The 14,762-nt window shown below is 41.9% G+C and overlaps 1 protein-coding gene across 1 annotated transcript in view; it reads right to left on the bottom strand.

Annotated features, from left to right (window-relative positions):
* Positions 1–14,762, bottom strand: part of CAPN2 (calpain 2) — a 90,730-nt gene that overhangs the window by 30,045 nt on the left and 45,923 nt on the right. The window contains exons 3-8 of the mRNA XM_044002613.1: positions 9,794–9,912; positions 8,520–8,653; positions 7,157–7,325; positions 5,591–5,674; positions 3,047–3,132; positions 669–743 (exon numbers count right to left, since the gene is read on the bottom strand). Coding sequence (XP_043858548.1) covers positions 669–743; positions 3,047–3,132; positions 5,591–5,674; positions 7,157–7,325; positions 8,520–8,653; positions 9,794–9,912 — 667 coding nt within the window. The remainder of the gene's footprint in view (positions 1–668; positions 744–3,046; positions 3,133–5,590; positions 5,675–7,156; positions 7,326–8,519; positions 8,654–9,793; positions 9,913–14,762) is intronic.

Here is a 14,762-nt window from a genome sequence, read left to right as displayed (position 1 = left end):
ATTTACATGGAGCCTTATATTTTTCAAAATGCTTTACACACATCATCTCACTTCAGACTTATTACACCTTTGTGAGGTCGGCACTACAAGTGTTAGTACCCTTATTTTACAGATGAAGAAACTGAGACTCAGAATTTAAATGTCTTGCCCATGATCACATAGCGAATAAGTAGTCTCAGGGGTGGGATTTGAAACCAGGGTTTCCTGGCTTCAGGTCCAGAACTCTATTACCTCTGCCATACTAACTCTCAAGGTATACCATAGCATCCCATCTCCGTACCTTATAAAATGCTTCTAGAACAAACAGAGTAAAGGGCACCCAGTAAAGGCTGACTCAATCTTTACCCAGGGACTGAAAGTTCCTAAAAATGGGAGATATGACCCCCTATCCCTGCTGTATTCTTTTGAGTCCTGAACTACAGTTGTTTTGTTCTCTCTCTGCAAAGCACCTCAGTATTCTTACTCCAATTTAACAGTCAGGTTTAAGATGGGGATGAAGGCGTTTCTTGTACAGAGCTGTACAGTGAAGTACTCGTGGGACTGAAAATACCACCCATGAGCGGAGCCTAGTACTATCATTGCCAAGTCGTGCTTTGTCCTAAGTAATATGACAGTAAAATAAATTCTGGAGAGCGTACAATTCTCCATGAAGCCCCAAGTTAGCTCACCAGAATTCTCCATCTTCATATCGCCTGGTCAGTCTCTCCCTCTCATCTGGGTCTATGCTGTTCCAGTTAGGGCAGCTGAAAAGTAAAAGCGGATCAAAGTTAGGCATGCTGAAAATTAGTATTGGGGGGGGGGAGGGAAGCAAAGGGAACAAATTTGCTTCACTATTTCCAAAAGCAAGAAGGAGAGTGATGTCCACTCTCAACTCTGAACAGGCCTGTAGATATCAAAAGGTAGGGAATAAAAGAGCAGAGGAGGGAGGAGGAGGAGAAGGAGAGGAAGGAGAAAGACTTCAAAGTAGTGGTAGAGAGGGGAATCCAAAACTGACCAATTTGGAACACAAAGAGCAGCCACCAGAGGTTTGAGGGGCAGGGGTGGGGTAGGTGGGAGAGACTTCAAGGTCAAAGCAGACCTCACTGTTAGTAGGTGAAAAAAATTACTGTTCAACAATGGGACATAAGCATTTTGAACCTTCATACAATGACAATTCACAATAAGCTGAAGGTTCAATTTTTCTTGAGTAATCAGTGCCTTTGAATTGAAAAATATTAGAAAAGCATTTATTTAATTTAAAAATTGTATCCTTTTTTTGGAGTAACCTGTTTTTCTTTCCTCTTTCCCTCTCTCCTTCTTTCCTTTTTTTTCCTTCCTTCCTTCCTCCCTAAAATAAAAAATCCCAAAGTGCTTGGGGTCTCTCTATATCTCTCAAAGCCCATACCTATCAGGTAACTTTAATGATATAAACAATTCTGAAGCATTTACCAACTCTTTTAGGGGAGGTGGGAGTTTAGCCAGGAGAAAATCTTCTAGAGGAATTTTATTTAAGTTCATTCTCACCAACTGACCAAAAAGCAGGGGTGTGCTGGTAAATATTTAACAACCAGCTCTCCAAAGAAAGTATGCAGGACATCCTTTTAAGTTTAATCTGTGTTACTGTGTTACATTACTACATAACTCTCTTAAGTCTATACCATTCACACAACAATAAATCAAGCCCTAATTTGTAGCATTTTCCTATTGCCCAAATGTAAATGCTCACACAATGAACATTTAATAATGCACTGGAGTTGGAGCTAGCTCAAGCAAGTGATCCCTCACAGCAGGCTTTCAAAAGAAGGCCCCTGATTTGATTTATATTAGTTCCTGTAGAGTGGCTCTGGGCCCAGGGGAATGGAAATGGTATTGGAACTGCTGAGTTGGAGGGAGGATAAGGAGGCAGAGGAATGAAGAGTGTGTGTGGAAGTTCAGAAAAACTAAAATAGATTTTCATTGCAAAAGAGCCCAGGGCATAGCCGACTCACTTGCAGATGTTAACCAAAGAGCCAGCCGCCTCCTTGGATCAGAACAAGCATGCTTGGTTGGGGCTTTGGGTCAAGAGCAAGTTTCCATCTCTTGGTGCCTAACAGAAGGGTGCGTGTGAGTTTGGAATGGGCTTTATTCTGAGGGGAATCATCCTTGCTAAAACTAGGTGAGAAGTACCACCATCTTGTACATAGGATCCCTGGGCCCTGCAAAAAGAGACCCAGACTACAGCAAGGGCTGGTTTCAAAGACAACGGGTAAATGCCTTCCTATCCTCTGGACCCCATCCAGGCTTGATACTGCTGATGATAATAACTAACACTTATATAGTGCTTACTATTTGTCAGGCACTTGTGCTAAACTTTATATATACTGTCTCATTCAATCTTCAGAACAATGCTAGAAGGTAGGTGTCATTATTATATCCATTTTACGGTTGAGAAAACCAAGGCAGAAAGAGGTTAAGTGTGTCCAGGATCACAGAGCTGGTGAGTTTCTGAGGTCAGATTTGAACTCTGGTCTGCCTGACTCTAGGACCATCATGCTAACCACTGCACCACTTAAGTGCTAACAAACAGGTTTGTTAAACTGCCTTGAATATGACTCCTGCTCCTCCTCCTATTCCTACTACTACAAGCTAACATTTATACAGCATTTACTATACGTCAGGCACCATGCTGAGGACTTTACAATTATTATCTCATTTGATCCTCACAACAACTCTGGGAGGCAAGTGCTTTTATGATTTCCATTTTACAGAAGAGGAAACTGAGGCAAGCAGAGGTTAAGTAACTTGCCCAGGGTCACCCAAGGGGTAGATGTCTGAAGTTGGATTTGAAGTCAGGTGTTCCTGACTCCAGGCCTGGTGCTGTGTGCACTATGGTGCCACCTGGCTCATGCCCAGAGATACAATATTGCTGTCTTGTAAATCATTTTAAGAGCGTGCCTCATTCTTTAGTTCATTTTATCATAGCTCAAAGGATGCACTGAATGGATCCTGCTAGTGGTTCCCAGGCAGATTCCCAGGCTGATGTTCCTCAACCTTAGGCCTCCACCTTCAAGCGTTAGCACAAACTCACTTGTCACTCCACTTTCCGGTCCATTCGACTTCTCCCCAGGGATTTCGGATGCGAATCAGCTTCTGAAGGCTTCCTCTAAATTCCACCTGGCCAAGTTAGATGGAGAAAAGGCATTAGAAGATAGAATTAAGACTGGCGTCAAGCAGGTCCAAAGCCTCACCCCTTCCCTGCTCTGGAGAAGGCTGCTCTGGGATTCTCCTCCTCCTCCTCATCCCTTTCCCCCCTCCAACAACTCTCCATTCACAGGGACTGGATCACAGCATAAACTGAAGTGGGTTTAAAAAGCTTGGTGTTGGGGCAGCTAGCTGGCGCAGTGGATAGAGCACCAGCCCTGGAGTCAGAAGGACCTGAGTTCAAATCCGTCCTCAGACACTTTACACTTACTAGCTGTGTGACCCTAGGCAAGTCACTTAACCCCAATTGCCTCACTAAAAAAAAAAAACCCCAAAACCAAAAAACAAAACCTTGGTGTTGGCCCCAAATATTAACCTCTCATATTTACATGGTGATTTAGGGTTTACAAAGCCCTTTCCTCCATACAACCCTTTAAGAGAGGTGGGATGAGTATTATTATCTCCATTTTTCAGATGAAGAAACTAAGAGACAGAGGGGTTAGGTGCCTTACCTAAGGGCACAGCTAATAAATGTCAGAGCTGGACCTTGAATTTTGGGTCTTCTGAATCACATATTCTATCATAACCTCTCCTTACTGGGGAAAGCAAAATTATAGCCAGCAGGGTGTTGTTTTTACTAAGGTGAGCGCACATAAAATGCCCGTTTGTGGGTGTCCTCAGATGGTGGATTTTTGCTGTTGTTGGTCAGTCATTTCGGTTGTGTCTGATTCTTTGTAGTCCCACTTGGGGTTTTCTCGGCCGAGATACTGGAGTGGTTTTCAATTTCCTTCCCCAGATCATTTTATAGAAGAGGTAATTGAGGAAAACAGGGTTAAGTGATTTGCCCAGAATTACAAAGCTAGGAAATGTCTGAAAACAGTTTTGAACTCAGGTCTTCCTGACTCCAGGCCTGGTACTCTATCCATTGTGCTACCTAACTGCCCCCACTCCCCCACCCCACCCCAAGAGTGGATATGATCACTGAATTCATGCCTCCTTGTCCTATTGGGGGACTAAGAGTGCAAACACACCAATTCAATTCCCAGCTCTGACACTTTAGCTCCATGTGACTCTCAGAATACCTTTGACTTAATTGGTTATAACAAATGAGATATATCTTTGTCATGAACCTTCTGATAGGTTCTTTACTTGTGAAAAGAATACTAGATACCCAGGAGTCACTTAACTGTGCATGCCCTTTGATCCAGCAATACCACTACTGGGCATACTCCAAAGAGGTCAAAGACAGGGAAAGGACTCATATTTATCAAATATATGCAGTAACGTTGTTGTTGCAAAGAACTGGAAACATAACAGACACTCATCAATTGGAGAATGGCTGAATATTTAGTGTTAAGTAAATGCAGTGAAATATTATTGTGAGAAATGATAGCTATGAGGGATTCAGGGAAACCTAGGAAGAGCTGTATGAACTGATTCAGAGTGAAGTTAATGTTCTATTATTCCAGGAGGAAGATTTACACAATGACCACAACAATAAAGGAAAACAACCTTTGAAAGACTTCAGAACTCTGATCAGTGCAGTCAGTGACCAATCACAACTGCAGGGAACTGATGATAAAACATCCTTGCCCCCTTTTGGTGAAGAGGTGATGGAATGGAGACGCAGACAATTTTCAACATATTGATTTTTTTTACTACATTTGTTACAAACAGAGGCCTAAATTTAAGATATGCCCTAAAAATTCTGAATAACTGATGCTCATAGTTTCATTCTCATTCATTCTCATCCTCATTCTCTCTCTCTCTCTGTTTTTCCTTAACATGTTAGAATGCTTACCTTTGTTAGTCATTGTTAAGTTCATAATAAAAAAGAATTTTTTTTAAAAAAAGCACTGAAACAGAGATCAGAAATCTTGGGATCAAGTCTGAGTTCTGTCACTATTGATATCTGTGACTGTGAACCATTCAACTCAGTCCATTTAACTCAGTGGGACTCAGTTTCTTCATCTGTAAAATGGAGGTAATAATAATCTGCTTTCCCTACCCTCCAGGGCTGTGAGGGGTCAAATATGAAGGTGATTAGTGAGGCATCATTGAAATTATGTTCCAGAAGGGGACTAGGCTGGCAATTTAAAAAATCATCCTTGTAATGAGAAAATGGGTCCAGCAGAGGGCAAAGTGCACCACGTTTAAAGCTTAGCATGACTCAGGGTGGGAGAGTGTGATTCATGTTTGAGTGCCAGGAAGTTATACGGGGCAGCCCTTTTTTAGAAATGAAATCAGAATTAAAATGTGACTTCTGTCTGCCTTGGGCCACGCCCTGTGCTGTCCCAGGCCAAAGTGTACTTTTAATTTTGATGTTAGTGAGTGCCTCTGTCCCTTAAAGCCCCTCCCCCAGAAAATAAACAAATAAAGAAAAAAAAAAAAAACCCAAACTAAACCACTGTCCCTGCTGTGGGCAAATTACCTCTTCTGCTCCAGTGACTGAGTATGCGTGTCCTTTCACCAGCTTCTGAAAAGTCACTGCCTCTGAGTCTGCAGCACTTGTGATCTGGAAAGGCAGGGGAGGGTTAATCCCTAAACCAGGGGAGTGGCTGTTGTTGCTACCTTAGTCAAGACCTAAGGTATAAGCAAAATAGATGGTTGCCTAGTGCTGTGGTCACCCACCTGCTACCTTCTGCCCCAAATTCTCATAATAGGACATAAAGCCTGTCATTCCACAATAAGAGATGAGGTTTAACATGCAAATAACCCATGGAGAGTTAACACAGTGACTGACCCATAACTTATACTAAGGTATCAATGACTGCATCAACTCCTTTCCTTATAGTGGGAGAGAGAGAGAGCATGCCATTATTGGGTATCTACAGGGGGGCAAGAGAGAGAGGGCACATGAAAGGCTAGGTGTGTTGAAGACAAATTTAGCCACATCACAATTTGGGCCAGGGTCTGTTGTAACTTTACTTAGAGAGGTAGGCAGGTCTTGAGGTTTAGAACCAGAAATCCTTCAAGTGTGAGCTGAGTCTTCCAGATGTTCCATGAGTTATTTCCTCATATTATTAATGTTTACAAGGTTACAACATCTGTACCTTGGTTTTTGGCTCAGATTAATAATTTACTCTGAATACCAGAGTCAGGAGTCTCTATTGTCTCATCCGAGGCAGAACAATTCTCCTCCTATCTTCTGAAAGGGGGGCTGGGTTTGTTATCTTTTCTTTGGAAGTGATAAGACCAGGTGGCCTAGAAGGTCCCTTTTGAGTCCCTGGCCGCAAGGATGCTACAGAGAACTTTCGGGCCAAAGCAAAGGTGGGTCCTTTTCCTGGGACTGGTCACTTGGCATGGCTTTGTGAGCCTGAGCACTTGCTTGATGTGGGTCTCAGGTACTGTTGCTGAAGTCACCCCTCTCCTTGTGGGCCACTGCCCAGGACATCCTGCTCCCTACCTCCTGCTAAGGTTTTGGCAGCAGATGCTGTGGCTCAGGAAATGAACTTTTTGTGCCTTCTGAAATCTCCCCCCAGGTCCATTAGCCCTGGAGCCTGCTTGGGGATAGATGTCTGCTGCAAGGAAGGGGAGGCTGGGAGTTGCCAGTTTTGCTGACCCAGAGGCTCTGCTAATATCAAACTAAATGTTCCGGGCTTTTCCCTCCCTGGGGTAATTGGAGACTTGATTTCTAGGCGGGTGGTCCCTTTGGGTTTGGCCCAGACAGATATGAATTTCATGGGCAACGTGTTCACTGCAGGGATGTGGGGGTCTTAGAAAAATTTAGGGGGAGATTAAGACTATCGAAAGAGGTTGGGAAGGTTGGGAAGGAAGAGAGAAAATGCCTCCCCTCGGCTGTATAGGAGACAGACCTTGCTGTTTCCCAGCAGCCCAGTTGTTCTACATAGAGAACAATGGTGCCTGAACAATACCTGAAGTGGACTAACTGGGTCATCCAAGAATGGAGAGAGAAGGATTTCGGGGGGGGGGTGGTATCTGAGGTGAATAGAGGAGAATAAAGGGGAGAGACAGGCAGGGAAGAGTAGCCTCTCACATCAATGGAGCAGCCGAGGAGAGAACCCTTCTGCAGGGCCTTCTGGATGATGGTGAACAAGTTGGCAGGGGCTTTATTCAGCTCATACCACTCAGCTATCCCACCAGTGAAGTCCTCAAAGCCCTCTGTGGTAGCCCCTCCTGAGAGAGCTTCATAACATCCATTGACCCTGTAGAAAAGAAATAATGAGCCCTAGCATTCACATGGTGCTTTAAGGTTTGCAAAGCTCTTTACAGATATTATCTTGTTTGCTCCTCATAACTATCCTGGGTGCTATTATTATCCCCAATTTGCAGATGAAAAAACTGGAGCAACCAACAGTTGAGTGACTTGCCCAGAGACACACAAGCTAGTAAGTTTCTGAAGCTGGATTTGAACTCAGGGCTTCCTGACTCCAGGCCCAGGGCCAAATCCTTGGTCTGTACTCAAAGCACTGTCCCATCATTACTATCTTTTAAAGTGCAATAGAAACATTAAATGTTGTTGTTATCTACTCTATGATTTAGAGACTAATGCTCCAAATGATGGGAGGAGCCAAGGTGAACAAGAGTGATGAGAATGAAAGCCAATCCTGTGTGAGTAAGCAGCTGAGTCCTAGGGACAGGATTTGTCTCTGGCGATCAAAGACATGCGAAGTGTCATTGTGTGTGGAGACATGGGAAACTTGTTGCTAATCAATGATATGGTATATGATTTTAGCAGGTTGCCTCAGTGTTCATATCTGTGAAATGGGACTAATGATGCAGTATGGTACAAGAGAAAGGCCCCACAGGATCTGGAGTTAGAGGACTTGTGTTTCAATCCCATCTCTATTATTTACCACCTGGGCAAGTAACTTTACTTCTCTCCACACTAGTTTCCTCATCCATAAAATGAGGGAGTTGGACTACTTGGTTTCTAGCTCTAAATCTGTGGACCTAGGAGTCTTTTGAAGTCTTCAGTTGAAAAATATAACATGAAAAATATGACCAAATACTCTTGTATTTTCTGGGTGTTTTTGAAGTAAAAGGGATTCTTGATGAAGATAGCAACATCATGATTGATTACTATTGGTCAAAGTCCTTCTCCCACATGAACAAAGATGGCATTTTCTATGTTGTTATAAGCTCCATTTCAGGGAGCGGCTAGGTGGCGCAGTGGATAAAGCACCAGCCCTGGATTCAGGAGGACCTGAGTTCAAATCCAGCCTCAGACACTTGACACTTACTAGCTGTGTGACCTTGGGCAAGTCACTTAACCCCCATAGCCCTGCAAAACAAACAAACAAACAAAAATAAGCTCCATTTCAGTAGCAGAGCTTGGCAGTACCCCATGCTGCCATCTTAGATCTCCCAAGGCCCTGGGCAATGGGAGAGTTACTCACTTGGCATAGGCTTTCTCCAGGAGGGCACTCCAGAATTCACTTCCCTCTGCCGAGTGGACAAAGAGCAGCTCCTTGTTCTTGGTGGGTAGCCTGTCATCCACCACCACATCTACCCACTCGCCATATTGCCAGAACTGTAAGGCAAGAGGTAGCTTGTCATTACTGAACATGGAGGTTGCTGGGATGGGTAGGCTGGAACCAGAGTGAGTGGCACTGTGGGACTGGGGTCTTGTCCTTGAAACCTAGGACCCTACCCCACAGCCCTAGCCCTCCACAGGCATGGGGCACAGGAGAACATATAGACTCTCTCTTTGTGAGAACATCTCCCTACCACTTGTCCTGCCATTAGACAGGTCGGAGAGCAGAAGCAGCTCACTCACTCTCCCCCAGCCTCTGTGCCACCCCAAACTCTTTGCCCTTAGCTTAATGTAAGGAGTTCTTCATTAACCAGTAGAGAAAGGAAGAAAGTGAGGAGAGGCTGAAAACTTTATAATAAACCTTTAAAAAAAAAAGGAATTATTTCCTTTTAGTTCCTTCTTTATCTCCCATCTTCTTTTTTTTTTTTTTTAAACATAATATATTTTCCCCCAGTTACATGTAAAGATATCTCCTATCTTCTTATGGTTAATTCCATCTCTTTGCAGGGATCTCTGGGTGGGGCGGGGTGTCATTCAATGCCAAATGAACTTGTGCTGTCTCATAATAGCGATAGGGACTGAACATGTGATTTCATTCATATAAGGAACTCATAGAAGAGAAAATCCCTCTACAGATACAGATCAGCACCACTGCAACTTAAGAGTCTTAGAGAGTTTCCAAAAGCAAGATGTGTCTTGCAAAACATTTCTAAGTGTCTTAAACCAGATTAAAATGCTGGGAAATATTTAACAAAACAAATAAAAATACAGTAAAACAAAGATAATGCTAATATATGGTTTTCTAAATCAATATGCAGCCCACAGGGTTCCTTAAATCTGTACCCTTTGGTGGTCCTCATTTCTATATGTGTTAAAAGCAAGATTAGAATCTGGCCTTCAGGCTTTTGAGTTCCACTCTCCAAGGCAAGTATTCTTTCCATTGAGTTACACTGCTCTTGGGCAGCTCACCTTATAAAGCCCAAACAACAATGCTTCCCTCCCAAGCCTACCCAGCAGCATCAGGGCTATGGGTCTGGACTGGTAACACCAGACACTGATGGATTCTGCTTAACCTCCTGTTCCTCTGGATAATACATTGCTACTGAGGAGAGTCCTGGGGACCAGTTCTGAAGTTACCTGAAAATGGAAGATCCCAGCATAGTTTTCCTGGAAGCTTTGGTTTTTAGGGACCACCCTGGCCAGAATTTCTTCATTCAGGGTGAGGGAGGCGATGGCTGCCAGCAACCAGCAGTCACCTGTGAACAAAGCCCAAGGAATTCTTGTTAGTGGGATTATTTGGGACTGTCAAATTAATCTGTTTGATATTTAGGGATTGATCTCACACAGCATGATCTTATACACCACAGAGCTGCTTTGTGACATTGTTTTGGCCTTTTAGGAACTGACATTCTGAGTCAGCAAGATAGAGAAATATTTTAATACATTTTTTTTCATTTCAAGTGTATATGTTTTGGATAGTTTTAGGGACTGCTGAGAAAAGAAAATACAGGAAGGAATTTATTGTCACCCTTTCAGGCTAGGTTTCTGAGGAGACAGAATCAGAAGTGAATTTTCAATAAGGCAAAGATTCAGATCTGGAGCCAGAGAATCAAAATTCAAATCCCTGCCTTGCCTCTTAGCAGCTATGTGATCCTGGGCAAGTCATTTCACTCCCATGGGCCTCAGTTGACCTCACCTCTAAAAAGAGGGGGCTGAGCCAAATGATCTCTAAAGTCCTTCCCAGATCTAGATGGTAAGTGCCTATGAAAACTGACTTCAGAATCAAAGAGCAGATACTTGTGTGGTCTTGGGCAAGTCATCCCTTTATCTGGCTCTCATTTTTGTCGTCTAGATCAACTGGTAGACAGAGCACCAGACATGAAGTTAGGAAGACCTTTGTAAAAATTCTTCCTCAGACACTTACTATGATGATGACCTTGAAGGTCCCCTCCAGCTCTTGAGGAGAAGCAATTGCCTAGCAGAAAATCGATGCTATTATGTAAAGCAATGATAATCATGTATGGCCTTTCTCCTATCTCAGGGGCAGGAAGCTGACTTGATTAGGGCCAGAAAGTGTAGCCCTCCAGGAGTTTCTGTAGGTAAGGGAGAGGATCACTCTTGAGTCCACATTTAAGCAGCATACAGCAGCTTATGGATGTATGGTTCATGCATTCCTAGGTTGTAGAGTCAATCCCATTCTGATATGAGGCCAGAAAGAAAGACAACTGAAGGGATGACTAGTCCTCCCTAAGTAAAGTGCTGTGTTCCCTCTGCCTGCAAGGCTACTTTCTCAAGTCAGTTTTAGAACATCCTGGAAAAAATGTGGGAGTAAGAGATTGCACAGATACCAGCTTATGGGGGTGGGGGAGAGGATCTTTATGTACATAAATTTATTTGGGGCTGGGAAATCTAGAAGTGGTTTGATGAGTCACTCAAATATGTTTTGCTTGACTACATATTTATTACAAGGGTTTTGTTTGTGTTTGTTTTCAATAAAGAGTGGGGAGATGGAAGAGAGAAAAAATCAATATTTATTAGTTTTTAAAATATTTTAAAATGTTGTATCCAGAGACAGATTGGCATTAAGTAGAAATGGGTGTCCAGAGCTCTATTTTACTTCTGAAATTTCAAGGTATAGAATGACCTGCTATTGGGTTGGGGTCCCATTTAGCTGCTGTGTTGATACAGGGGTCCACATCTTCTTAATCTGTGCCAGGGTTCAGAGGATCAAAGATTTAGAGTAAACAGGAACCTCAGGGTTGATCTTGTTCAACGACATTATTTTACAGATGAGGAAATTGAGGCTAAGGGAAGTTAAGTGACTTGCCCAGGGTCACACAGGAAGTAAATGTCAGAAGGGATATTTGAACCTAGGTCCTCTGATTCCAGAGTCAACCCCCTTTCCATTGCACCCTTGGTTTCTGTTAAATTACCATGGAGAGGGGCAACTAGGTGGCACACTGGATAGAGCACCAGCCCTGGAGTCAGGAGGACCTGAGTTCAAATCCGGCCTCAGACCCTTGACACTTACTAGCTGTGTGACCCTGGGCAAGTCACTTAACCCCAATTGCCTCACAGAAAAAAATAAATCAATAAAAAACCCCAAATTACCATGGAGAAAAATAAACCAACAAACCAGTGAGTAGAGGAAAGATTCAATTCACTACGAAACACATTCATCAAGTAACTACTAGGTACAGAGCTCTGTGCTAAGCACTAGGGATACAATGATAAAAATGGCAGCTTCTAATCTCAAGAAGATGACATTCTATTGGAAAGAGAAATAGAATTCTTTTGGCAGGGAGGGATCAGGGAAGGCAACACAGAAGAGGAGGCAACTGACCTGAATCTTGAAGGATAAGGATTTGAAAGGCAGAGTTGGCTCCAGGTATTATGGTGATTAATTAGGAGAATCCTAGATCAATTTAAGGAGTCCTTTCAATCAATTTGAAGACATTACAGGGTTTAGACATTTTCCAGAAGGGGATGCTTCTTTTTTTAACTTAAAAAATTTTAATAATCATTTTAAAAAATTGAATTCCAAATTCTCTCCTTCCCTCTTGCCCCGCTCCCACTAATTGAGAAGGCAAGTGACATATCAGTTATACATGTGAAGTCATGCAAAACATATTTCCATATTAGCCATGTGGCAAAAAACACAAAACAATAAAAAACAAGAAACATAAAGAAAGTGAAAAAAAGCATACTTCAATCTATACTCAGAATTCATCAATTCTCTCTCTGGAGGTAGAAAGCATTTTTCAATTGTGAGTTCTTATCTTGCATCATTTTACTGATCAGAGTAGCTGATTCTTTTATGGTGGATTGTGGTTTCAAAATTGATGTTACAGTGTACAATGTTCTCCTGATTCTGCTCACTTCACTTTGTATCAGTTCATATAAGACTTCCCAGGTTTTTCTGAAACCATCCCCTGCATCATTTCTCATAGCACAACAGTATTTCATCACAATCATATATGACACAACTTATTCAGCCATTCCCCAGTTGATGGGCATCCCCTCAATGTCCAATTCTTTGCCACCACAATTTTGTACATATAGGTCCTTTTCCTTTTCTTTGATCTGTTTGGGATAGATTTAGTAGTGGTATTGCTGGGTCAAAGGCTATGCACAGTTTTATCACCCTTTAGGCATAGTTCCAAATTGTTCTTCAGAATAGTTGGACCAGTTCCCAACTCCACCAACGGTGCATTAGCATCCTTATTTTTCCACATCCCCTCCAGCATTTATTATTTTCCTTTTCTGTCATGTTAGCCAATTTGATAGGTATTAGGTGGTAGCTTAGAGTTGTTTTAATTTGTATTTCTCTAATCAATAGAGCATTTTCTTTTTCTTTTTTTTTTTAGTGAGGCAATTGGGGTTTAATGACTTGCCCAGGGTCACACAGCTAGTAAGTGTTATGTGTCTGAGGCCGGATTTGAACTCAGGTACTCCTGAATCCAGGGCTGGTGCTCTATCCACTGCACCACCTAGCTGCCCCAATAGAGCATTTTCATGTGACAATTAATAACTTTGATTTCTTCTCCTGCAAATCTCCTTTTCTTATCTTTTGAGCATTTATCAATTAGGGAAGGGTTTTTATTTTTTATAAATTTGGTTCAGTTCCCTATATAGTTGTGAAATGAGACCTTTACCAGAGAAACATGGTGTAATTTTTTCCCCTTCAATTTCCTGCTTTCCCAGAAGGGGATGCTTTTTATGATAATAGACATGCACCCTATCCCTTTTTAAAAATTACAATTTATTTTTCAATCAATGACAATCTAGTTATTTCCTTCCTAGCCTTTTTTACCTACTCTTTGAAAAAGAAAAAAAAAAGAAAAATATACCTCTGTTACAAACATATATATATAGTCAAACAAAACAAAGGAGCATGTTTCATCATGAATCTTCTGGAGTCATTGTTGATCCCTATGTATTGATCAGAATTCCCAAGTTTTTCAAACTTAGTTGTCTTTGCAATATTGTTGTTATTATAAATCATATGAATTGTTCTCCTGGTCCTGTTCACTTCACTCAGCATCAGTCCACTTAAGTCTTTCCAACTTTTTTTCTGAAATCTGCCTGCTCATTATTTCTTATAACACAATAGTATTCCATTACATTCATATACCAAAACATGTTCAGCCATTCCCCAATTGATGGGCATCCCCTCAATGTCCAATTCTTTGCCACCACAAAGAGAGCTGCTAGAAATATTTTTGTACATGTGGGTCCTTTTTCCTTAATTGCTTATATATTTTTAAAAATCTAACAATTTTATTGCTGTATTTTCAAAAGAAACTTAAAATAAAACAATTAACTATGCATATGATGTAGCCAGGTTATCTTGAAAATATTCCTCTTAGTAGGGATTCTTTGCTTTTAATTCTTAATGTGGTCAGAATTTAATATTACCACCACCACTTAAGAGTGGCCATTACAGCTTTTTTAAAAAAAATGAACTTTATGTTAACACTTTATTGGAAGTACCATAATTTCTAGGACATGATATTGAAGATTTCCATGGTATTATAGCCTTCCAGAGACTGCAGCTGCCTCCTAATGACTGGTTTACAAAAGAACAAGAGGATACTCTTAGCAGAAGAATCACCTTTCTTGTGGTTTCATAAAGGGAGCTATTAAATAATTAAATAATTCCATCTTTTTTTTAACCTCTTTTTTCCCCATGGATTGCAGCAGTTATGGGGGAGAGAGGGGCTTCCTCTCTTCACACTCTGCACCAACAGAAAATAGCTTCACAAAATGAGAAGCACATGGCAGTGGCAAATGGACTATATTTGCCCATTTGAGCCTAAGCCTGGAGTTTCTGGATTTGGGGGTTAAATCAGACATAATCCTACATTCAAGAGTTGGAGAGTTCCAGAGACTGGGAGTTCCTGAGATTCAGAGTTGAGCTCTGGCCACCTTGGTGGGGAGAAGATTTTCTCATACTTCTCAGGGAAGAGGACCTCCAGCAGGAAAAGGCCATAGCTAGAGAATTAAAGCCATGCCAGGGGAAGGAGATTTGACCTTTGCCAGCCCTTCATAACACTGCTATGAATTGCTCCAAGGCGAGTCTGAAGTAAATAGGGAGTATTTGTTT

Source organism: Dromiciops gliroides, chromosome 4 (assembly GCF_019393635.1).
Source record: "Dromiciops gliroides isolate mDroGli1 chromosome 4, mDroGli1.pri, whole genome shotgun sequence".
Lineage (NCBI taxonomy): Eukaryota > Metazoa > Chordata > Mammalia > Microbiotheria > Microbiotheriidae > Dromiciops > Dromiciops gliroides.
This window is presented reverse-complemented; position numbering and strand designations above follow the sequence as displayed.